The 26424-nt window shown below is 37.4% G+C and overlaps 2 protein-coding genes and 1 long non-coding RNA gene across 4 annotated transcripts; 1 reads left to right on the forward strand and 2 right to left on the reverse strand.

Annotated features, from left to right (window-relative positions):
* Positions 1–585: 585 nt before the first annotated feature.
* On the reverse strand, positions 586–4479 carry LOC148801159 (uncharacterized). The gene is made up of 3 exons (XR_016084504.1): positions 3925–4479; positions 957–1106; positions 586–830 (listed from the first exon to the last, which is right to left on the reverse strand). It is a non-coding gene; the product is annotated as an uncharacterized LOC148801159 (long non-coding RNA).
* A 3310-nt stretch (positions 4480–7789) lies between these two features.
* On the forward strand, positions 7790–20773 carry LOC104612915 (deSI-like protein At4g17486). Of its 2 annotated transcripts, none has more exons than XM_010280576.3 (4): positions 7790–8221; positions 9037–9324; positions 19807–19887; positions 20222–20773. In XM_010280576.3, exons 1-4 carry the CDS (start codon positions 8023–8025, stop codon positions 20356–20358), a joined length of 705 nt encoding a protein of 234 aa, XP_010278878.1. In that variant the 5' UTR covers positions 7790–8022; the 3' UTR covers positions 20359–20773. The 2 variants fall into 2 exon arrangements, with proteins under 2 accessions (XP_010278878.1, XP_010278877.1); XM_010280575.3 differs by having other exon boundaries at positions 7795–8221; positions 20219–20773.
* Positions 20774–21193: 420 nt separating this feature from the next.
* LOC104612913 (putative glutathione S-transferase) lies at positions 21194–25131 on the reverse strand. Its single transcript, XM_010280574.3, has 2 exons — positions 24751–25131; positions 21194–21699 (listed from the first exon to the last, which is right to left on the reverse strand). The coding sequence occupies exons 1-2, from the start codon at positions 25063–25065 to the stop codon at positions 21337–21339; spliced, it is 678 nt and encodes a 225-aa protein (XP_010278876.1). The 5' UTR covers positions 25066–25131; the 3' UTR covers positions 21194–21336.
* Positions 25132–26424: the final 1293 nt, after the last annotated feature.

A 26424-nucleotide genomic window follows, 5' to 3' on the forward strand; every position in this document is an offset into this window, starting at 1 on the left:
ATGTTTTGTACCTCCACATTGCTTTGTGTAGAACCATAATAAACTAGTATGACCCGTTTGCTGGTTTTTCTACCTCTAGAACTCTCTGCTGCTATGGGTGAATTTGGTGTCTACAACAACACCATTTTAAAATTCATCATTTCCTTGCAGAAAAACTTCATAGTACTGATGAAAAATTGTAAAATCCAAACCAACCAACTTCTTTAATATAAGAAATGACTTCTATAAAATATAAGGACAAACACTGAAGCCTAAATTCACTAATTTAACTCATGTTCATGTAGATATCCACAAGTTTGGCCTATATTCAGTCCCCATTGATGACATAGATGGTTGACATACTAACAAACTAGATTCCTACCTTAAGCTATAATTTAATTGAATGATAAAATTTCTATTGTACTGCAATATTTAGTAGATTCCAAGAATGAAGTCTATTGTCACCATGGCTACTCTGACACAACAGATTGTCAATACTCTTTTGCACAGCCTCTGTGCACATGGTTCTTCATTCTTTCTCTTCAATAAATGTTATTGAATCAACTCAAAGGATGGGTGGATAGCAATTCATTAAGGCAAATAAGAGAGTTGAATAAGTGTAAATTATTCAAAAAATCCTAGTGATGACAATACAATTTGTCAAAGAATATCAGAATTATCACAACCTACAGTATAAGATACTTATTCTTTCTAAACCTTAAAACTTGGTAAATAAACACCATATTAGCACTAAAAAACATGTTTCCAAACTCAAATCAGGTTGGAGTTCACCAAACTAGTTAAGAATCTCAAAGAAGATGCTAGCAGCATAAAAGCTTTTTGTTGTATTCCTGTAAAAAGTATAACATACTTAGTAAGAAAAAAAAGACAATTTCTTATAAAAGGATTATCAAAGGTTTCATCTTATAAAATGCATTTCAGTAGACATTAAACCATCCTCAACTAACTCAACTCACCCTTAATCTCAACTACTCGATCGGCTACAGGAATCCTGTCCCACCATTGTTCTCTATCAAGAGCCATCCTATCCCAGGATTTTGATGAATCAATCACCATTTTATTTTATTCTTTGCTGTATAACTACATTATGTAAGCTCCTGCTTAACCTAACAATAATGTAATTGGAATCAGTATAACAATGCTAAGTCAAGGGCACAGAGTGCCACATACCTTTAGATTACAAAATGTGAAATATAAGCAAGTATTGTGTGCAAATACAAATAAGATAATTAGTGTTTAGTTTTGTCCCTATCGTGGGATAGAATGCCACAGACCTTTAGATTACAAAATATGAAATATAAGCAGGGATTTTGTGCAAATACAAATAAGATATTGAGTGCTTAGTTTTGTCCCTGAGCTCCATGACAAACACATCTTGTGAATATTTATGATTCCCAACATCCTCCAAAACATGCTTCTTGGGATCACAGAAGTCCAAGATATGGTCCCATTATACTGCCCTTAAGAAAATTTGAAAAAGAAATTTACCTACTACCCCCAATTTGTATTGGCATTATTCATCTTATCGATTTATCCACAGTTTATCAAATTCTATTCAATGTTGCTTTCAATGACAATAAGCAACTTAGACAAGACTTCTTATCAGTTCAGGCATCAATTTAGACAAGACTTCTTACCTTGTCATTTTGTTTTAGAAAGCATTTTGTGGGACAAACTTGCTCTGATACTAGATTCTGAACAGATTCAATAAGTTGCTTTTGGCTAAATATGGATTATGAAAATACAAATGAGACTCAAAATTAGATTTAGATTTGACAAGTGAATTTTTTAGAAGATGTATATTGTTGTAATAAAAAATTAAGTTGAAGAATCTCTAGTTATGAAAATCCAACTAATCTATTGGATGTCCAATGTATTCAATAAGCTGTTATTGGCTAATATGGGGAATAAAGACTATACAGAACAACCAAGGACTGAACATTGAATGAAATAGATAGAAATTAGACTTAGAAATAAATGTTGAGTTGGCTAGTGAATCTTCAGGTGGACTCGGCAGCAGCTCAGTAGTACTAGAGATGCTAAAAAAAAGGTTATTTCCAACTTGGGGGATCTGCTAATCCAAAAAAATGAAGACGGCTTGACTATCTACAACATCAGATTCACCCATAACAGGTAAAAACTTACCAAATATTTATACATGCAAATATGAAGATATTGAATTAGATAAGGTTTCTCAAAGGTTCAATCCGACCCAGTCCAACCTGACTCTGGGTTAAGTTTAGGATAACTTGGCCCAAATTTGAGAGAAGCAGTTATTATAGCAGTGAGGGATTAGCTAGCTTTGAATTGTAATATCTTCTCTCATCTCCTCAATTGAAATTTCAAAGTAGCCGGCATGGTCACTGTCGCTCATCAGTCATCACCCCCTCATCCATCCAATAAACCTAAAAACCACTCTCCCACCTCAACGTGAGAGTAACCCAACGAGAGCATCATATTTGGGAATTTGAGTCCCTATAGCAGTGCCATAATCTTAATGCAAATGGAATCTCCATGTCCAGTAGGACCTAAGAAGATCAAGTCACACTACTATATCTCCTACACTGGAAGGCCCAGATCCCCAAGGTACTGTCCCAAGTAATGGTTCCCCAGAACTTGATTGGATCATAGGTCAATTTGCTCTAATGCAGATGCTCACACAGTTCAACGATAAGATTCTATTTCTTTATAAACCTAACTAGAGAAATTTTGATTCTTAAAGCGGAATAAAGATTTTCTGTTTCTCAATAAAACCGACTAGACAATTTTCGATTCTTAAAGAGGAATGAAGCGTCTCTTTAGCAGTGTGTGATTCAAAAATAAAGCTTAATTATAACTAAGGAAGTTTTCTCTTCCCCATTGTTCACAGAATAGCAGCTACAAATGTAATTAACTCAGCAATAATCTTTTTTGTCAGTTAATTCAGCAATAACCTATACTTAATTAATTTACAACACCTACAATATTATTAGAAAAACATAAAATAGTCTCAGACTCCCAGACTCTTCAATCCCAGGGCCTAATACATAGGGGAATCCCTACAATAATTCATTTTTCTTTTTCTCTCTTTTTTTTTACTGCAATTCATCTTTCTAGTGAGTCTACCTGGCTTCGTCATACTCACAAGCCCAGTACTTCTTTCTAAGACACTTCTGTGTTGAAGCATTTTTAAAAGTTAGGGGAAACTGATTAATGACATTTTTTTTCTTTAAATGACAATGGTTGGTTCTCAACTATCTAAAAACCTGAAACAAATCCATGCATCTGAACCTAGAGACAGCCCAACAAAGGGCTAACCCCTTAAACTTACCATAACTCATAATGTGTAAAATAAAATATTAACCAGATAAGTAATTGGTAGATGTATGACAGTCATTGTTGTTCATATTACTTGAATATTCTACTATTACAATTACAAGCTCTCTGTATCCAGAAAGCCAATAACGTAACACTCAGAATCAAACCCTTCCCCAGCTTAAACTTTAGAACCAAAGAACTCCATGTTCTTGTTTGGGTGTTATTCAATATCTATTTCATTGGCTTTAGAAATTACCATGACCAAATATTAGCAATAAGAGTTGTGTTTAAATGAAGCACTAAAAACCATAAATAGAATGTAAAACTAGACCCATAATTGCCATTAAAAAAAATCACTTGCTTGAATCCAGTTTACTCACTCAATGTATGCAAGAAAGAAAACCTAAAGAAAGCTGTAACAACTAGTTGAACAGGTCTGCAGAACTAAAAGAAGAAGAGTATCTTTTCATATACAATGCAAACATTAGTAAAGCATATACGGATACATTATACCAAAAAACCTGCCCAAATCCATTAACTTATGCATCACTCAGGCGGCGAAGAGAGAATGGCCTTCAAAATCAGCCTAGTGTGAACATGAATCAACTTAAACCGCTTAGCACGAACCTCAATTTCCGCAATCTATTGCAATCGCCATTCTTCGTTGAAACGCCTCAGAAGTGACCCGTCCAAATACCGCAACCCCTCTTTCGTGATTGCCCTCCTGGGAAGGCTAGACATCTCTTGCATCAAATACGTGAAATCTCCAAATTTACAGAAGAAACGGTTTCTCCATTTTCAGCTGGCCTGACGACCGCTTGCATATTTACAGAAGAAGTGGCTTCCCCGTTTTCAGAGGACAAAAAAAATACAAATAGTAAAGTTCGAAAAAGGAGCAAAGCTCAGAGAGATTGAAGATCAAAGCAATGTAAAATGTACCATGAACAAACATGTAATAGACGAAGAACAAAAATAGCATCTGAGCTAAAATTGAAGAGGTCAGGCTAGACATCTAATTCACAAGATCCTTGAGGACTAACAAGTTTCTTCCATCGCTTAATCAAGTTATTGCAACTAACAGTGAATGTAGTGGAGGGCCGATGTAGTTGGATTTCGAGAGCGCGCGCAAGAGAGAAAGAGGGCGGGAAGATAATTGAAAAAGGAAAAAGGAAAAAGGAGTAATATTATGTAATCATTTCAAAATAAATAAAAAAATAAATATTTTATATATTACTTAAATATTTAAATAACTGAATATTTTAAACAACTAAATATTTAACATAACTATATTTCAAATAGTTAAAATAATGAAATTAAGTAATAAATTAAAAAATCTTAAAAGTATAATATTAATAATTATAACATAATATTCAAATGAATAATAATTTAATATTTTACAAAATTAATAACGAAATTCTATAATAATAGTATAAATTATAATTTTATGGATTATTAAATTCAATAAATAATTAATATTTCAAAAATTTTAAAGAATGGTATTATTTAAATATCTAAACGATGTTATAAATAAATAATTTCACTCAAATCAATTAATAATTTTAGAAAATAGTTTTCAAAAAATAATATTTGTTAATAATAATTTTAAAATCTTAATCTATATTTATTATATATTTATCTATACTAAAATTAATATTTATTGTATTTTCAGTAATTATTTATTGTTTTTTTTGAAAAATATTTTTTCAATAATTATGTATAATTTTTTTTGTTTTGTTATTTAATAAAAAATTCAATAATTATTGGTGATTAAGCTATTGTTATTTATTAGATATTAGACTATTAATTTAGCTAAAATTAAGAGCGTTCATGGATTTGTTTGGCTTGGTTGTAGGTTGTTTGGCCAACCAAATTAAACTAGTTAGATTGGGGAGTTGATCACCCGAAATCGACTGACCATTGGTGAAAACTCTCTAACTCGGGTTGTATCGATTTAGGTCGATTTTCAGTTTGGTCGTTTGGTTCAAAAGATTTAAACTTAAAAAATTAAATTTAAATTTAAAAATTATAGTGGCATTATTAAAAAAATTAACAATTAAATTTATGATATAAAATATTTTAGACTAAGAAATATGGGAATTTCCCCACTTTTCTATATTAAAAATATAACTTGTTAATATATATCTATGGTCAGGTCATTCGATTTTGGTTGATTTACAAATGGCCAAAACAAAATTGATCCAACCTGGTCGGGTGAAGAAATTGTTGAACCAAAGTCGATTGAAAATACTAGAAAACTGACCATCTCGGGTCAAGTTGGTCGAATTCATCAATTTGATGAACAACCCTAGCTTAAATTAGTTACTTTTATTTTTGTATTATAAAAAATTAAAAATAATATATAAAACATAAATAATTATTGATTATTTAAAAAACAATTGTATACTATACTTTGCTTAACAATTATATACTCTTCATGACTTCAAAAGTTGGAAGCCATCTTGATACACATACACTTGGATCCCCTCCCCTTTTCTTGGTGATACTTTTGTGTTGTAACAGCTATTAGATGGCCTAAGGCAACACTTCTTTCCACGACCTCTTTACTTGATTGTTTTGGTAATCAATCCAACATTGTACTTTTTCCATCTAAAATCACTAAGGAGTTGTGTTTATTATGATTTATGAATGCAATCCCTGCAAGTCATAATAATAAGATGAAGGCCCTCTTTTCTAAAAAGTACTTGTAAGTGTTGGGACCACACATTAAGTGGTAAAAAAGTACTTATGTGTGTTTGGTAAAAAAGTCACCAAGAAGTACTTTTTTTTGAAAAAAAGTACTTATAGAAAAAGTGACCTAAGAGTGGCTTTTTTTCAACACTTCTTTGAGAAGTGCTTTTTCAAAACGAATGGGACGACTCAGTCCCTAAATAATTTATTTAATACCAGTTTTACCCCCCATGCGAGGGTTTTCTTCCCTCTTCTCCGATTTGAAGACAACAAGCAGAGGGCGGTGGCTCTAGTTGTAGGTCCACCAACGACGATCAACGGTGCAAAAATACTGCCAACAAATTTGTCGTTTTTCCCTTTGTGACTATTTTTTTGCTTATTTTATTTGATTTGAAGCATTTTCTTGAATTTTTTAACACATGAAAAGGCATTATTCTCTCTGTTCATAGATTTGTGATTGGGCAAGTTTACCGGTGACACTTGATAGTCTAGCCACCGAAGAACAAATGTGAGTTCGCCCAAACTCCTTCCCTCCATGTTTGATGTTATTTTCTTATTTTTTTGGGTTAATATTTGTTTGGATTCGTTTTTTCATATTTTTCAAGTGAGAAATCTGAAATATTTGCTTTTTTTTTTTAATTTTTGCACTATCCATGTGATGGTTCCTATGCATGAGTAAAATTTTTTATGTGTTTTTTGTCAAAAATGATGCAAAACATATGCTGAAATATGTGGGTTACAAATTTTTTATTGATTTTTTTGTATGAATAATTAGTTTAATGTTTATATTTTTCTTGATTTGTGATAGCATTTTTCTTTATTTTTGATATGTATAGTTGTGATGTTTTTTTATATCTTGTTGTGATTAATATTTAGTTAAATGTTTACATGCATTTTTGATTTGTGATTGCATTTCTCTTTATTTTTTACATGAATATTTGTTATGTATTGTATATGTTATTATGATTAATAATTAATTAAGTGCTTGAATTATTTTTTTGAAAACTTGTGATTGCATTTTTTATTTGTTAAGTGATATGGTGAAAAACATTGTTTGTATTTATGAGGACTAAAATTATCACTTGTATTAATATAAACACTTTTAGGGAAATAGTTCACCAAACATCCACACTCCAATAAGTGATTAAAAAACATAATAAGTGATTTTGACAAATAGATCATCAAACAAGGACTGTTAAAATAAACATTAAAAAGTATTATGCGATGAATACTTCTTTTGACACAGCCACTTAATTGTTAAACGTCATTTGAAACTTGAACGAAACCAACACCCCATTGCTACGGCCTGTAGGAAACCATCCCATCTGAAAGACCGTCTGTCCTAATTCTAACCAACGAGAATCATAATGCTTTTTATTCATTCCACAGGCAATTATGAGGTTTAGGAACATTGATGAATTGAGAGCGGCTAAAATTCCTTGGTTTCAAGATTTTCCGCCATTAGAGAATTTGGTTTTGTTTACGAGCATTCTTATGGGCAAAGATGCTTTGAACCAATGTGTATCTCCAAAACCCTCTTAGCTAGCCAAAACCCTCTTAGCTAGCAGAAGCTTCAACCATTATGTTCATGTCGGCTGTCACTGTAAAGCCAAAAGTTGGGATGTTAGCGGGCCCCATGTTGCATCCCAATTTTTTTTGGACCGTCTAAGTTGTAGGATCAGCAAACCAAGTTGCGTAGTCTGTGGTTTGATGGAACAAATTTCTTTGTGCCACGTGGGAAGACTTGAGCTGGTTTGATTTGGCGTGGGAACAGGGGACCTGAGAAAAAAACAAATGGGGCTGTGACGCTGTGTATGCTGTGTCTGTGCTGTGATGAGCTTTTCATTGTTTCTTTAATTGGTTGCACGGTTACTGGTCTTCTTTTCTTTTGCCTGTAGATTCCCTTTTCTTCTCAAAGTAAAGTCTCACCCTTTGTTCTATTGTGGAAGATCCGTCTGGTTCGTTGCTTGCTGTTTCTTCTTCTTCAACCCTCTTGGATGGACCAGTGGTAAAGGGTATTTAAGGGTTTTCGTTTGTATGTTTTTGGGTTTTTGGTTTGAGGAGTTGCAGAGGAAGAAACTTATGGGGGCGATCACGAATTCGTCGAATTCAGCGTCTTCGGAAGAAACCGACAGGAACCGTGGGAGTCAAGTTCTATTGAATATCTATGATCTCACTCCTCTTAACAACTACATTTACTGGTTCGGATTGGGAATCTTTCATTCTGGGATTGAAAGTAAGTCGTACTATCTATGCCTTTTTCTATGGCTGGTTATTTGTCTGGATATGTTCTTGATGTTCTTTTATTGAAGTTTTGTCTTCAGCTGTGGGTGGTGATCTTAAATTTGGTTAGTTTTTGGTGGGAGGTGGCTTGGGTTTTGATTTTCTGTTTGATCAGGTTACGTGCATTTAGTACTAAACGAATGGAAATCTGGTTTTTGGTTATGGGTTTGGATCTATCTTTTTTTGCAGTAGAGTAGTTGGATAGAGAGGTCTCTGGATTCACAGAAATGCTTTGCCGCTTTTAGAGGGACGACTTTGGGTGTTTCTGATGTAATTCAGTTTGAAATTCTGTGTATTTGATTTAATGAGGTTATACCGATTCTAGGCAAGGGGTTGAGTGTGGAGGGAGGTAGTCGTATAAAAGAATCCCTAGGAGGAAATTAAGGATTTTGTAGCTTCTTGTTACTACTATGTAATAGTATTTTTGTTATTCCATTTGTTCATCATAAGCTGTGAGATTTGGATTTTTTCCCTTTTTTTTCATTTAACTACTTCTCAGAAATTGGCAGGAAGCTTAATCTATAGATTTGAAGGGGGAAGAGGGTTCAAGTTGGAAAAAAACATGGACTTGGATTGAAATTATAAGGATTAATGAAATTACTCAAAATTGTTGCCTGGAACAACTATAGATATGCTTAAACCTTCTATCATTGTAGACCTTATGGTACCTTGGAAATTCTTATTGGTGGCTACTTGTTCTTGTATTCATGTTATGCTTGGCTATCTTGCCGGATTGTCATAACATGGTTCTTGATTAATATGTAACAGTCCATGGTATGGAATATGGATTTGGAGCCCATGATTTCCCAACCAGTGGTGTGTTCGAGGTGGAACCAAGGAACTGCCCAGGTTTTATCTACAGAAGTTCCATTTCGTTGGGTTATATAGACATGCCTCCCTCTGAATTACGCACATTTATGGAGGACGTTGCTTCAGAATATCATGGGGACACATACCATCTTATCTCTAAGAATTGCAACCATTTTACAGATGACATTTCCTGGAGATTGACGGGCAGAGGGATCCCTGGATGGGTGAATCGACTTGCTCGACTGGGTAAGTAGAACTTTCATGATCACTTGATTCTTCTCCCACATCATTTTCACCATTTTGACACGATTAGAATATACCATAAGTTTTACTGGATGTTTAAGTTTTGAATAATATGCTGTACCATTGGTAATATTCTTTTCCTATTTTTCTGTAGGATTTTTTTTTTCATCATTTTATGAATGGAAGAGCTTTGCTGTTTATACATTTCTTTTTAATGTTTTATTTCCTTAATGAATGAAAATGAAATGAAAGAAGTGATACTAAAAGAAAATAAAAGAGAAAAAGCCCTTAATTCACGCCTAAAATTTCTAGATTGTCAATTCACACTAGAAATCTGCACTGATTTCTACAAAACCCTTAATTTAATCTGGGTATCTCCAAAATCTGTTGAGGAATTCTTGGGGGGATGGTGGATTGTGGGGCTGATAGAAAGGTAAGGTGGATTGGGCATCCCTTCCGGCGGCTTTAGTGTGTCAGTATGGTTGGGAAGAAACAGAAGGGTATAAGTTCACACACGAAGACACACAGTGATAAAAAACATGATGGGGAGGCTGGGATAATTGTAGACAAAGAGTTCAGTCAGTGTCAAGCATATATGTTTTTTTGTCTGAACAGAGCTGGTTTGGAATGTAGTGATTTTGTAGTTTGTTCTGGAGTAACTTGGATGTTTGTGTGCTTCTATGGTGATTCACTGTAGGGCAAAACTTTGTAATTGTGATTAATAAAATACCTTAATTTCTGAAGAAAATAAAAGAGAAAAGGAGAAATCACCATTATTATCAAAGTGGCAATGTAATGATAGGCTATGAAATACCTTGTCGCCTAAGCAATATTTTTGACAAAAAAGTCTTAATTTACATAATAGGTTTATGTTGATATGGAACATATTATGCAGATGCCAATTTATAATATGATTCACAATTCAAATTGTGAATCCAACTGTACTGATTAGAATTGCAGGCCTGGTTTATTTGCAGTTGAGTTTCATTTGCACTGATGTAAAATCATGAGAATGCAAATGAGTTGAGTGTAAATTCTTTTTTTTTTTTTTTAACTTTTACCTTATTCTGTTTGTTTGCAATGCAAATGAGGTAAAATAGAATCTGAAGCAAAGTAAAGTGAAACCCTAAGAAAAATTGAACCAGAATCTGTACTCTTCTCATTTGCACTCAAATGCATTTGTATTAGTGTAAATGAAATTACAGCTCAGTATGGAAAGAGTACAAATACAAATATAGACAATGCAAATACATACAAAATAATACAAACTACAAGGTTTTTCATTCTACATATTTGTATTTTTACTCCTTCCAAACTGAGCCTACACACTACAAACAAAAATGGAGACTCATGATTGAATCCTTTTCCTAAATAAATCTTATAGTTATTGTTTGAATCCTATGATTTGCTTTGTGAATATATTATTTATGTGATTCAAATCAATTGGTTGTGACATACTTCCATATATTGTTATTTCTTCCTTTTTAAGGGGCTTTTGTTCCCTTACTAGAAGCCATATTTGGGTTGTCTAAAAGCTGTTCTAACACTTTTGAGTTCATTTTCTGTCATATATAGGTATGAGGTATGAAGCTTTTTATGTGGGCTAATTGACTTTGAAGTCAAACATGATTATATCATCCTATGATTATAATGTGCAATGGTAGAAGTGGTAAACATTATGGTAATAGATATGTATGATGGGTCACATAGTTTGCTGTACTAACAAGGTGTAATACATGACCTTTAAAAAAACATATGATGAATATGGATTGAAAATGGGGTAAACTCATTTTCTATATATTTAATCTTTTATTGTATATTCATTTCTTTTCTATCATCATCGTCCAAGCATTATCCCAACCAATGTTTTCAACCCTCCATTGACCCGGATGGTCGAATCATTTGAACCATCACTCGGCCAGGATTCCGGGTCCGGTTCAGTCAAGACCCGTTAGACGGTCAAAAAAATGTTGACTTGGTCAAGAACCATTTGACCTGGCCGGTTGAACCGTTGACTGGTTCGACCTGGTGATTGGGTCACGGGTTGCACACTCAATACATGCAAAACTTTCGGAGGCCATAACTTTGCACTCCGATGTCCGATTGGGGTGATTTTTTTTTTATTTTGGGTAACTTATCGAGATCTATGCGTCCCAAGGAGCCATAGGTGCCTTTCCCCGCTATTTTTGCAAAAAAATCGTTTTTTAGCCTCAAATTGCAATTTTTAATATTTTTTTATAAATAAAAAACGTAAAAACTGAATTAAAAAATATAAATTAAATATAAAATAATACATATAACATTATCTAAAACATATTTATATATTATTTATTGCTAAAATATATATTTATACACATGTATACATATATACACACACATCTCTCTCTCTTTCTCTCTCTCTATATATATACACACACACACACTTATACACATACATGTGATGACGTGGCACGGTCTGAACCATTCGACCTGGCCAGTCGAACCGGTGACCCGCGACCTAGAGGCAAAACCGGTTTGGCCTCTAGGTCGGTTTTTAAAACATTGAGCCCAACTATATTGGGTTGACTACATGCATCTTTTTTTGCCATTCAATCCTGTTTAATGCCATATGTATCATTCTATTGTTAAATTATGGGCAATCAAATCATTTCTTACTACCTCGACCCATGCCCTTTTGGTCTACTCCTAGCCCTTCTAACCCTTTCAACTTGCAACATATCACTTCTTACAAGTGTTGTTGTGTTACGGGCCCGGGCATAGGATCTCGTCACAGGTCGGTCCACGGGGAAAACTCCTAGCTTTCCCTTGCCCTCCCTTTGCGCGCAGACCCTATGGTGGCGAACCAAGGGTGATTTGTTCAAGAGATCACCCTAACTCTCCTAAGCTCTTTCTTGATTGAAAACTGAATACCTTTATTTCAATTCATAGCTCCTTAAATAGGAGATTACAAGAGGGGGTTCCTTATTGTATTCGGCTAGGCTAGGATAATCTATCTCTAATCAAACTCAAATTCCTACTTCTCATGGGAAATAAACTACCTACTTCTAATGGTAACAAAACTCCTACTAGGAGATAAGATATGGATAGATGGGATAAGGGATAAGGGATAAGGTAAGCTGGTGGCGAGTTGGCCAGAGATAAGTGTGGGCCCTTGGTGAGCTGTCGCATGGGCCCCTCCTCAGTGCTGCTGCCGGCGGCGGCGGTAAGTCTTACCAACGAATGTGTCCATAACATCACACCCCTCCTGGACAGCGAGCTTGTCCTCAAGCTCGAGATCTGGGTAGGCGTTGTGAAGATCAGACCAGGGAATCCAGGTGGCCTCAGCTGATGGTAGTCCGTCCCATTCCACAAGGACTTCGAAGGTACCCCGATTGACGTGTGACCGGACAAGAGTCTGAGGTTGGAGAATGGGTTTGCCGTCCTTCAAGGGGGGTAGGGGAGGTACTTGATCAGGAGGACTCCCTGTAAAAGGCTTGAGTAGGGATACATGGAAGGTATCATGGAGCCTGCTGTTCTCTGGTAGGTCGAGCTGATATGCAACTTTCCCGATTCGTCGTAGTACCTTGAAGGGCCCGTAAAACTTGGGGGCCAATTTAGGGGGAAATCTGCCTTTGAGAGAGTGTTGCCGATAGGACAAAGTCCGTACCGTCCGTCTACGGATGGTAGGCGGATGAAAAGGACAGAGTCGTACCCTGCAATGAAAGAGCTCCTTCTAGAAGGTGCTGGTAAAGATCGGGTCCCTGTCACTGACGATGGACTCGGGTAGCCCATGCAAGCGGAAAATATGTGTGAAGAAGACGTGGGCCACCGAAACTGCGCTATATGGGTGGGCCAAGGGGATAAAATGAGCATACTTGGAGAAACGATCCACTACCACGTATAAGACTGATTTTCCGCCAACCTTGGGCAGGCCCTCAATGAAGTCCATGGAGATATCAACCCAGATTTGTGTTGGAAGTGAAAGAGGCTGGAGGAGGCCGGTCGGGTGTAAATTCTCCCATTTTTGTTGCTGACATATGGAGCAATTCTAGATGAAATCCCGAATCGAGGCCCGCATACCGTGCCAATGAAAATCGGTGCGGACGCGGTGCAACGTCTTCTGAACCCCTTCATGTGTGGCGTTATGAATGCTGGAGATGAGAGTGGAAATTAATGGACAATCGGTTGGAAGATATACCCGTCCCTTGTATAGTACTAGGCCGTCGTGGATGGACCAGTTCGGTTTGGGTTCTCCAGACTGTATCTCTTGAACCAGGTCTCTCCATGCTGGTGATTGGGGTAGCACGTTCTTAATGCTTTCCAATAGGGCGACGCGGGGTCGGGAGATTGCACAAAGGTGTATAGCATCTTCGTCACGCCTGGACAGTGCATCCGCGACCCGATTTGAAGCTCCTGTCTTGTGGTCTACTCGGAAGTCAAACCCGAGCAGTTTACTTGCCCAATGCTGTTGGGGTGGAGTGGTAAGCTGCTGCTCTAGTAGGTACTTGAGGCTGTAGTGGTCTGTCTTGATGACGAAAGGTCTCCCCCACAAGTATGGCCGCCAGTGTTGGACGGCTTTGGCAAGCCCAATCATCTTGCGCTCGTAGGCCGGTAGCTTTAGGTGCGGATCAGCTAATTTCCGGCTAAAGAAGGCTATGGGGTGCTCTTGCTGTTGCAGTACTGCTCCAATGCCTATACCAGAAGCATCACACTCCACTGTAAATTCCAGGTCAAAGTTGGGTAGTTGCAGCACGGGAGGTGGAGGAGAGCGCATCTCTTAAGTTTGTGAAGGCAGCGTCCGCTGCTTCATCCCACTGAAATGCGTTCTTCTTCAGCATCTTGGTTAATGGGGCAGCCAAGAGTCCGTAATCCTTTACAAACTTGCGGTAGTATCCGTTGAGTCCTAAGAACCCGCGGAGAGCCCTAGTGGATTGAGGTTTGGGCCACTCTCGAATTGCTTGAATCTTGGAGCCGTCTACCGAGACACCTTTCCCGCTGATTATATGCCCTAGATAAAGGACCTGTCGCTCCCTGAAGGAACATTTGGCCCGCTTCAGGAAGAGTTTATGTTGGCGCAGCAATTCCAGAATCGTTCGTAGGTGACGAACGTGCTCCACCCATGATGTATTGTAAACTAGGATGTCGTCGAAAAATACTAGGACGAATCTGCGGAGGTGGGGTCGAAAAACCTCGTTCATCAAAGACTGAAATGTGGATGGAGTGTTGGTGAGACCAAATGGCATGACCAGAAATTCAAAGTGGCCGTGATGTGTCCGAAAGGCTGTCTTTTCCACATCCTCGGGGGCCATCCGGACCTGGAAGTACCCTGATCAAAGATCCAGTTTAGAGAAGTATTGAGACCCGTGGAGTTCATCTAGCAGTTCGTCTACCACGGGAATTGGAAATTTGTCCTTGACAGTTCTGTTGTTAAGTTCCCTGTAGTCCACACAAAACCTCCAGGTGTTGTCTTGTTTCGGTACCAGTAGGACTGGCGAGGAGAAGGGGGAGCGGCTAGGGCGGATAATTCCTTGTTTCGGTACCACTGGCTCTCTATCTCATCTTTTTGTAGGTGCGGGTAGCGGTATGGCCGGACGACAACGGGTTCTGATCCTGGAATTAAAGGAATCCGGTGGTCACACGATTTGACAGGTGGGAGTCCCTTGGGGTCTGAAAACACGTCTGGGAAGTCAGCGAGAAGTCTCTCCATCTTTGCGGTGTGCATGGTGTCGCCATGGAGAGTATGCACCTGTGGTCTTTTCGCTCTCACCTTGGTTCCTTTTCATGTGACTTGTTTCCCATGCAGGTTGAAAGTCATGGTCAGGGCACTGAAGTCCCATAGGATAGGGCCGAGAGTGATGAGCCACTTGATTCCAAGCACTATATCGAACTCGTCCAGGGGCAGTACAAATAAATCTGCGAAGAACGGTTCAGATTCAACCTGTATTTGGATATTCCGGCAGATCCCAGGGCTGTGAACTCTCTCCCCATTTGCTACGACCACTTGAAGTTGCGGTCTACCTTCCACCGGCAGTTTCAGTTGGAGGGCTGCTTGCTTGCTGACAAAATTATGTGTGCTTCCTGAGTCCACCAGAATACGCACGGGTTTCCCTGCCACCTGTGCCTGCAGCTGCATGGTTTGGGAGTTCTGTATTCCGGTGATGGCGTGGAGGGAGATCTCAGGTTCCAGTGTTGTATGCTCCTCCTCCTCTTCCTCTAGTTCATCTACCAGGAGGCAGAATAACCGCTTGCAATGGTGCCCGACTGAGAACAACTCGTAGCAGTTGAAGCATTGACCTTTTGCTCGGCGTTCTGCCATCTCAGCTCTAGATAAGCATTTGATGGGAGGTGTCGTCATGCTGCTTCCTATGCTGGTTGCAGATCTTGAAGTGTTACCTGTGTGAAGTCGTTGTTCCCTGCTGGCTGTCAACGAAGACCCTCCTCCAGTTGATTTCGGGTTTGCCCAAGAAATCGCTGAACGCCCCATGCTGAACGACCCTCGGCTGATCTGTAGCTTGCGCTCGAAAGCTCGGGCTTAGTTCATTGCAGTGACCAGGTTGGGAGGGCTTTGCATCTCTACATCGACTCTCAGAGGTTCGGCTAGTCCAGCGGTGAACATATCCACCTGCTGGTCTGGGCATACTGAAGAGGCTCTGGCGAGAAGGGTCTGAAATTGCCACTGGTACTCGGCTATGGTCCCGGTCTGCTTGAGGTTAATTAATTCCCCCAATGGGTTGCTTGTTAATGGGGGTCCGAACCGAAGGAGGCAGTATGACTTGAACTGATCCCAACTAAGTCCTGGTTCTTCCTGCTCCACTTGGTAGAACCAGAGCTGTGCTTCGTCTGTCAGATGGAATGCGGCTAGGCTGACTTTATCCTTCTCCGTGCGCTGATTACGGAAGAATTGCTCGCAGCGGTACAACCATCCCAGTGGGTCGCCGCTGCCGCTGTATGAGGGAAACTCCAGTTGATTGTACTTGGGTATGACCGCTGTAGTTGGGGTGGCGTTCTGTCGTTCGCCGGAGCCCTCCGCCAGTTCTGGCCGGCGGCTGTTGTTGGTGGTCGCCCCTTCAGAGCTTCTCTCCCTGGTGGAGAAGTACAACTGGAGTAGGCGCCGAAGCTCCTTGACATCTTCCTTGACTCCTCTTACTTCCATGTGGTTCTCCATGAGTTGGTGCTCTAATTCGTGGACCCCGGATGATAGCTGCTCCATGTCGCCCATGACGTTTGGCTCTGATACCAAAATGTTATGGGCCCGGGCGTAGAATCTCGTCACGGGTCGGTCCACGGGGAAAAATCCTAGCTTTCCCTTGCCCCTCCCTTTGCGCGCAGACCCTATGGTGGCGAACTAAGGGTGATTTGTTCAAGAGATCACCCTAACTCTCCTAAGCTCTTTCTTGATTGAAAACTGAATACCTTTATTTCAATTCATAGCTCCTTAAATAGGAGATTACAAGAGGGGGTTCCTTATTGTATTCGGCTAGGCTAGGATAATCTATCTCTAATCAAACTCAAATTCCTACTTCTTATGGGAAATAAACTACCTACTTCTAATGGTAACAAAACTCCTACTAGGAGATAAGATAAGGATAGATGGGATAAGGGATAAGGGATAAGGTAAGCTGGTGGCGAGTTGGCCAGAGATAAGTGTGGGCCCCTGGTGAGCTGTCGCGTGGGCCTCTCCTCAGTGCTGCTGCCGGCGGCGGCGGTAAGTCTTACCAACGAATGTGTCCATAACATGTTGATGGTCTTCTTTGCATGTCACTAAACCATCTTGGTCTACTTTCTCTCATTTTATTGCCTATTGAAGCAACTTCTCGGTTGCTTTGAATGACTTCTTTTCTAATTCTATCCCAAGTCCCAACTATATTGGGTTGGATACATGCATCTTGTTTTTCCATTCCATCCTATTTAATGCCATATGTGCCATTCTATTGTTAAATTATGGGCAATCAAATCATTTCTTACTACCTTGACCCATGTCATTTTTAGTCTACCCACTTCTTACAGGTGTTGTTGATGGTCTTCTATGCATGTCACTGAACCATCTTGGTCTACTTTATCTCATTTTATTGCCTATTGAAGCAACTTCTTGGTTCCTTTGAATGACTACTTTTCTAATCCTATCCTTTTTAGTTTTTCCAGTCATCCATCTTAGCATATGCATTTCTACCACACTCTTTTTTTTTTTGGATAGGTTGTTTCCTGATGATGCCCAACGATTTGCTCTATACAGCATAGTTGCCTCTACAACTGTTATATTAGAAACTTTCCTTTTAATCTAAGTGGTCTTCAACTATTGCATAAAACTCCGGGTGCACCCCTCCATTTTTGCCTATATTTCTCTAATTTATGGGTGGTATCCTTCTCAATCTCTCCCTTGTTATGAATTAGTGAACCATGGTACCAGAAAAGGTCACATTGAGTTATTTCTTGGTTTCCAATTATAAGTGTACCCTGATTTGGACTCCTATTTATTATTATTAAATTTACATATATTCTGTTTTAGGCCTACTTATTTTAAGACTTCTTGTTTCTAAGGTATTTGTCCATAAGCTTAATTTTTCCTTTGATCCTATATTAACTTTATCAATTAAAACAATGTCATTAACAAACATGTACCATGGGACCTCCTCTTGAATATGTTAAGTCAATTTATCTATGACCAATGTAAATAAATAAGCGCGAAGTGCTGAATCTTGGTGATGAGCGGTTGCAACTGTAGCATCTATTGTCTTTTCTATAGGTGTTCTAACATTGGTTGTTGCACCATTATACATATCCTTGAGTCTATTTACCTATTTGATACTCCTTTCTTTTCTAAGACCCACCATATTATCTCTTTAGGAATTCTAGCATATACTTTCTCTAGATCAATGAACACCATATCAAGATCTCTCATTTTCTTTCTAAACTTTTCTTTCAATTGTTTCAAAAAAGATGGCTTCCATGGTTGATCTCCTTGGCATTAATCCAAATTGGTTCTCTGATGTATTCAATGTTTTTGTGATAAATATATAAAAAAAGAAACAATGTTATGGTATTATGGTATTTGTGATTTGATTTGACCTTTTTTACAATTTATGTAATGTTTGAAAGATTGACATATACGGTAACTTTGCCGTTAATTGCTACCAAGAGACTTCTAGAAGTACTTTGTCATTAACACTTTTAAAATATGTATCATAATTTAACAATGGATATGGCATTAAACAGATTGGAGTGGCAAAACAAAATTCATGTAGCCGACCCTATATAGTTGGGATGCTTGGATGATGATGACACTTTTAAAATATGTAAAATGGTCTGTTCTAACAAATTATATTATACAAAGATCTGTACATGTTAAAAATTTAATTAAATTTGTCAAAACATAAGTCTTGAAAAATGAAATTTAGCTTTAAAAAGTAAAAATTAGATATGATTGTGCAATACATATTACATGGCCATTTCCATGTAAAGGTAGTGTGTACATAAATAAAGGTTTGAAGGATATGTGACTGTTGCTTGGTGTAATGGTAAAATCTTGGGCTGGCAAGCATGAGAATGCAGCTTCGAGTCTGAGAGTGGTCACTTCATGGAAAAAAAGGACTAAGGTTAGGACTGTATCCAATCTACCCCTCCCAAGATCCTAGATAGCTGGGACCAATATTAGGTAATGGCCTTTTAGCAGAAGGATTATGGATGTTGTTTGGGTATTCAAAAGGAATCACCATATTAGAATTTAACCATAACGCTTCTCATGGGAGCCAAAAGCCAGAAGCACAGATTGTATTTTCTGCTTCTGAAGAAAAATGACTTTGGCTTCTAGAGAAGCACTTCTATTTGATGTGAACGATCAAAACAGGAATGAAGAAGGGGCATTGCAGCCCTAGATTAGATTGAAGAAGAAAAAGAAAAAACAGCTTACATGTTAAATGTGATTGCAAGCCTGCTTCGAAATGTTTTAAAAGCATTAAGTGCAGCTAAAGATCAAAGGCTTCCTAGAGCCTAATGCCCATGGTGCAAGGTATGAGACATGCCTGAACTGAGGCACCATTTTTCAAAAAAAAAAAAAATCAAAACAACTTAATAATTTAATATATAAGAACATACTAATCTAAATTCTGAAAGAAATAAAATAGTTGAATAAGTATATTAGTCAATGGGTTAGAGTATTACATATTAAACGAATACCGTACCCTTGTATGTTTATATCTAAACTATTTTAATTCTGAATCTCCTATGTAGAATATAGAATATGTTAACTGGTTAGTTACCCATTTAACATTGAGCTCTACATTGATTTGTCAAAACACAGCAGTGAGCTAGGTGAGACACCTGGGTTCAGGTGAATAAAATGAGCACCTCTTGTGAGCCTAGGTACTGCATGACTCTGAAAACAACCTTCTTCCCTTATTTTTTTCTCCTCCATCTCCATTGTCTACCCCTCTTTGGTTCTTCCCTTTTCATTGCTATGTTTAACTTTTTGAGTTTAATCATTTTATCATTTTTTCTCTTGGATTTCAGGTGCCATGTGCAGTTGTCTGCTTCCTGAAAGCCTCCAAGTTTCCACAGTCAAACAGCTGCCTGAGTACCATGTGTGTTCTGGTTAGTAATATATTTCTCTTTTCAATCTTGATCTTCCAGTAGAAAATTGATGTTATCAATAAACTTATCTTTATACATATTCCTTGTTTTTTTGGAAGTGGGATGGTTGGGGTTTCAATATTTCTGTTACGCATGTCTCTACTGATCCCTTAGACCAGTAGGTTGGTGGGCTATGTTCAGTTACTAAACTAGGGCCAAAGGTTAAAGCACCTTGGATACCTTGGATGACCAGCTCTGTTTGCCTTGTCTTTTCCATTCTGAAGGTGCCCCAAGTTCCAATCGTTACATGACTTTCAATATTGATTAACTTCTTGTATCTTGTGATATCCAGAAGAAGATGGGTCTGAAACTCTCTCAGCCACTACTCCTTGCGAGGCCACAGAAAGCGATGATGCAGATCAAGACAAATATCTTCTTTCACAGTCAACTGGCAATGGGGATGTCGCTTTTATCAGGGAAGTCCAAAGATGATATGCAATCGGTTAGAAACAAAAGCACTCACATATTAAAGGTGTGATTTTGCTCTTTGTTGAGCAAGATCACAGAGATGGGAAATTTCCACTTAGCTTATCAGAATCCCATCTCACATTTTTTGTTCCCATTCCTTGTTTATTAATTCCTGCAGGCATCTCCTTATATAGTTTCTTGTGTTTATGTAATTCATCCATTTTCAATTAATTGTTTTCCAGCATTTTGAGATCAGAAACCAATGGGTTGCTGCAGATGAATTGGCAAAATTGTTTTGCATGTGACCATTATTGGTAATGACAAGGTATTAATCCCATGTAGTGATGCTACATTTAGAAGGATGGAGGATGGAGAATGGACTAATATAGGTCGTTTTCTGCCTGTCAAAATTATATCTATAAAAGGTCTCTTTTGGTCAGCATTGTCTCATCCTGGTTCAAGACGTCATTTCCTTGAATCTGAAGCCATTCATCGCTCATACGGTAATGGTACTAGTGAACTTGTTTGAGCAACAAAAGAGGATTTGGACTTGGAGTCTTTAACAAATTGGTGAAACTTGAAAGCACTAGTTGGTATCCTCTACAGTTCTATAATACTGTGTCAATCATGATACCGCATATATGTGGGAGTGGGAGTTCCAGCTCCAGAGAAAAGGGGGATGCTATTGCCAATTACAATATGCCATGTCAGCCTGATACAAGGTGCCACATCTATGGGGCTGACGTGGCTTATTGTAATTGGTCCAGTATTATGAGTGAGTTGTAGAACATTTGCTTTCTCACCCAATTTTCCATGTAAAAATCTAATTATTGACCAACTTGACTATTGAAAAAAAATATAGGGAACACAAATGGAAGATATACCAATTTAATAAGGATATCAAGATAACACATCTAGCAAAATCCTAATATCCAAGTATGATGTACTTGGGAAGACATTTAAACTTGTTTAACATGCAAAGGAGAGAGAGAGAGAGAGAGATTAGTTGCTATTTGTAGAAGCTAGCTTCAATTGGCGGAAATTTTGGAAAAAGACCAGCAACTCATCCCTAGGAGGGAAGGTCTCTTTGGTGATGGAAAATTCTTGAAAGTTATCCATCCATTCTTTAAAACAAGGGAATTTGTTGGAGTCGAACACTTTGAAGGATGCAACTTCCTCCATCACTCCCAACCAAGCAGGAACCCAACTTAATGCAATGTCTAAAAATCCAATTGTCTCTCCTCCAAAGAACTTTTTACCTTTGAGTTCTCTCTCTAGAATTTCTAGGGCCTCTGCTATTTGCTTCACTTCCTTCTCTTGTTTTGTTCCTTCTGAAAATAAAGCTCTCCTCAAAGCCTCAATGAACTGTGACAACATAATCAGTATATGGATAAAGAGTAAAAGACATCTAGACATGTCTTCAAGCATTTAAAATCAAATAAGAAAACGATCAAGATCCAATATAGGCTTCATTTTTTGGTAGAAGTTAAACTCGTAAAAGTTATTAAAAAACAAGAAATCGCATCATCTTTTCAGTTTTTCCTAATTTCCAGGTGAGTCATTTAAAGAAATTTCAATTAACTAGGAGTCATCCACATGGCAGCATAGAGTGAGACCCAAAATGGACAAAGATGCTATTTTTTTCTGCTTTTTAGGGGGCAAATCTTGATTATGGCTGAAGTTGTTCAACTGAACAACTTATTTCTTTGTTATTCTTTTTAAATTTCTTGGTTGGGCAGTCAAGAAACAACATGTTCATAAAATGAGTGTGGCATATATGTGATGCTAAGATGAATGAATGAAAAAGCTAGAAAGGATAGGATCAGCAATGGAGCCATCTGTAGAAACTTAAGAGTGGCTCTAATAAGTAAGAGAGAGAGAGAGAGAGAGAGAGAGAAAAGATTAAGATGGTTTTGTCACATGCATAGAAAACCACCAATAGCTCCAATTAAAAGTGATTTGTTACAAGTGGAAGGGGCTAGAAGAATTAGAAGTAGCTCAAAAGGATATAAGTAGAAGTAGTATGAAATGATTTAATCACTAATTAACATAACAGTGGATATGACTTTAAATAGAACAGATTGGTGGAAACATGATTCATGGAGCCAACCCTATATGGTTGGGATAAGACATAAGGATGATGGTGAGGATGATGATATATAATATTTCAATTTATAAAGTCAATCAAATATTTTATATAAATATTATATGTCATATAATATAAAATATTATATATTTTCTAAAACTCTTAAGCCCAAAGGCCCGGTCCATTATCAAGTCTACACTTAAGAAGGTCATAGCTTCCTCAATAATTTCCTGTTCAACTTAAAGATGGCAATTTGACCTATCCCTATGGAGACTCCAACCCATCCTGCCCTGATTGAGGGCAAGTTTTTTAACTGTTGTTCGGATTTGGGGCGGGGATGGCATTAATCCACCAAAGGAATGGGGATGGGGTTGAGGTTTTTGGCTCTGTTGGGATATAGGATAGGGACGGGGCAGATTTTTTGAGTTTGGGGTCGGGGACGAGGCATGCAGAAGCCAGACCCGCCCCGCCCCGCTACCATTCCTAATCCAACCGCTTTAACTGTTATCAAAAAGCCCCTTTAGACAGTTTTGTATCAGTGTGCAAAATAAGCCCCTTTTCTAGACGGTCTAAATTAAAAACATTAAACTTGGGCTGGCTAATATTGTTCAGATGCTACTCTAGTGCAAGTGGGGCTATAGGGCTGATGTGGAATATATGGTGAACGCATGTGGACTTGTCAAGGTTCTGTACCTGATGAATGGTTTAGATTAGTCATATCATTTCTCTATAATAGAAATAGCCTGAATCATGTAGATAAGAGGAATAAGCAATCAAATTATGCTGTATTTTACCCTCGAAATATTATTTGATATTGTTTGATCATATACACTAATCAAGCGGTTATAAGATTTTCTGATTTAAGCCCTCAACAATGACTGAACAGTCACTCTGCCCTGTAGTTTCTGATTGTTGCTGAAACTTCCTTCAAACTTCCTTCAAACTTCTCCTGAAGTTTGGTAGTTGCAATTACTTCCTTCAAACTTTCTGATATAGTTGTAATTCCTTTTGTTAGAATCCTCTAAAAAGAGGCATGAAAATGCTCAAAATATCTGTGCAATTACTTTTGATCAAAATATTTATTTTTCAAATTTTTTCTTCATATAAATCATCAGCACAAATCCTTCTAATATCTTTTCTGAAATTGATTTATTTTTTCAAATTTGTCTTTCATATTACTCACTCAAGCTGCATTTGGAAACGATGCAAATGGAGTGTAAATCCCGGTTTGGGGTAAATTTGCACTTTGGTTCACTTTTGCCTATGTTTGGCAACAATACATTTATGCATTGACAAATGACTGACCAATGCATATTTACATTGATAATAAGATATAAAAGTACAATTTGCATTCAAGTGGGCTTTTGAAAATAAAAAAAAAAACATATGTTTTATTGGAATTCATGTTTGCATCCATTACAACTAAAAATCTGTTTGATGAAAAGGTAAATTTGTCAATGCAAACTTAACCCAATTTTGCAATTTATATGAACCGCTTTACACTCCACATATTTGCATTCACACTTATTTGCATCTTTTCTAAATACAACCTCAGGGGGCGTTCCTTTTTTGGATTTGGAGAGGGGGGAAAGTTGGTCAATGGGATTTTGGTTCCCATTGACCAAGAATCTCATGTTCTTTTTTCAGCTTTATGTGGGGATCAGGGAAAGTTTATTTTCCCGAGTATCACTTCCTCCTAGGTGGGTAAATAACTTTCCCACATAGGGGGAAAATTTCCAAAACTTGAATGGGACAAAAATGCCTCTTTTAATATTGGATTTCAATGGTTAAAATGGTCATCGCCTTATTTACCTGAGAAATAAAAGAACATGGGTAAATAACTTACCGAAAAGTGAACGGGGCCTCAAAGGTAAGGCTGCAACTTTAAATTCTTTTTTTTTTCAGACATTTTCATGCATCTTATTAAAGGATTTTAACTAAAGGATTTACTTGCAACTGTGTCAGAAAGTTTAGGAAAGGTGATTACAATTACTAAACTTTAAGGGGATTTCAGCAACAGTCAAAAACTTCATACAAAGTTTCAGCAATTTACCCCAAGAACAAATCAGGCAAATTTAGGAAGGTGGCGTTCTTCTCTCCCTACACAAGCTCTTCCAATAACAAATAGATACAAATAAATTAAAAAAAAAGAAGGGAAACTGATGTATGTAGATTTTCTAAAACTGAACCCAGAATTCTCAAGCCTAGTATTTCGACAAAGAGTTCCATTTTCAGATCATTTGGTCTCTTTTCCCAAAGTTCCATGTATCTCTGTTAAACTTGTAATAATGGATAAAATAAAAAGGAAGTGACATAACAACCACACTTACCTTCTCTTCTGCAAATGTAACCCAAAATCGAACCATGGCTCTCTCATAAGGATCCTCAGGCAACAATGGATTCTGCTTCCAAGTTTCATCGATGTACTCGAGAATAATGAGCGATTCCACGATGGGTTTTCCGTCATGAACAAGCACAGGGATCTTCTTATGAACTGGGCTGTATTTCAGAAGTTCAGGGCTTTTATTCTGGAGATCTTCTTCTGCGTATTCATATTGGATCCCCTTAAGTTTCAGAGCCAATTTGACCCTGAAAGAAAATGGGCTAAACCACGCTCCAAAAAGCTTCAACTCAGGACTCCCCATGAACGATAGTTCATATCCTTTTGTTTGGATAAGAATTCAAAGATAGAGATAGAGTTATATTCAATTTCAAAGCTCGAGCGTATGGACTTATCTGAAAACTTTCAGATAGACAAACAAAAGGGACCCAAAGTATGGACCAACACTCGTTCAATTCCAATCCTTCCAAAGGCTCCAAAAATTCTGACAAATAACAAATTATGTGTGTCTCAAATCCTCAGTAATCGATGCAAAACTCTGCTTTAATGAATTTTTACATCGATTTACAACATAAAATTCCACCCCATCTGAACATGTGCAAAATTGAACAAGAATGGAGTTTTATAACGATCATGACCGTACACTTCTTTAAACACCGACAAAATTAAACCAACGTAAATATTTACACAGATGATGTTTTTACATTAGTTCCAAATGCAACCTAATTGATTGATGAAACTTAGATATTAGAGAGTTTTATGAGAAGACATAAGATGATTTTAATACTTTACATATGTGAAAAATGAGAGGAGAGACTTGATGTGAGGCCTGTGGTGAGAGAACCTTGGCCTCTTTAGACACCTCTAGGCCACACTAGCCTATTATTATGTAGAGAAGAATTTATGCATTAATGTCAGAATTATCACCTTGAGATTATGGTCCGAAAAATGACTTATGGCTTGATAATCCAGATTCAGTACAAGGCATGGAATTGTTTGGACCCTTATTAATTTTAGAAAGATATATAAAACACTATTTATGGAGGGCCAACGAAGCTAATGTCTGATAGTCTATCCTGTGTGGCAGTGCTTATAATGACCAATAAGAACCAAAAGAACCCAGAGAAGCCTGATTTGGCGTTTGGTAAAAAAAAGTGCTTTTTCATAAAAAAAGCATTTTGAAAATAGCCAAATTTTTTGGCTTATAGCTTATTACGTTTTGGAGAAGACCCTTTCAAAAAATAAGCCCATTTTACAAAACCAAAAAGCCTTTTAAAAAAAAAGCCCATTTTACATGACCAAAAAATCTTTTTTTAAAAAAACCCATTTATATTTTGGAAAAATCCTTTTTAGAATGTTACACCAAACACTCAAATGTGCTTATCTAACAACTAAAAAAATCCCATTTAAAAACAGAAAACACTCCCAAACACCACCTAAATTTGCTGGAGATCAGTCAAGGGTCAAATGCGATGAAGGATCACATGATTTCAACCTCCAATTCATGAATGCCTGTGAGATGAAACTTTGTACTGTTCTATGTATTTGCAAGACATTATGACCTAGTAACTTCAGGGCACACTTTATAGCAATACAACTTCAATTAAATATTACACATACATAATTGAGCAATTATGTGATTGTTGAAATACAACTTGAACAA

This window comes from Nelumbo nucifera, chromosome 3, assembly GCF_055504915.1.
Source record: "Nelumbo nucifera cultivar China Antique chromosome 3, China Antique-T2T, whole genome shotgun sequence".
Taxonomy (NCBI): domain Eukaryota; kingdom Viridiplantae; phylum Streptophyta; class Magnoliopsida; order Proteales; family Nelumbonaceae; genus Nelumbo; species Nelumbo nucifera.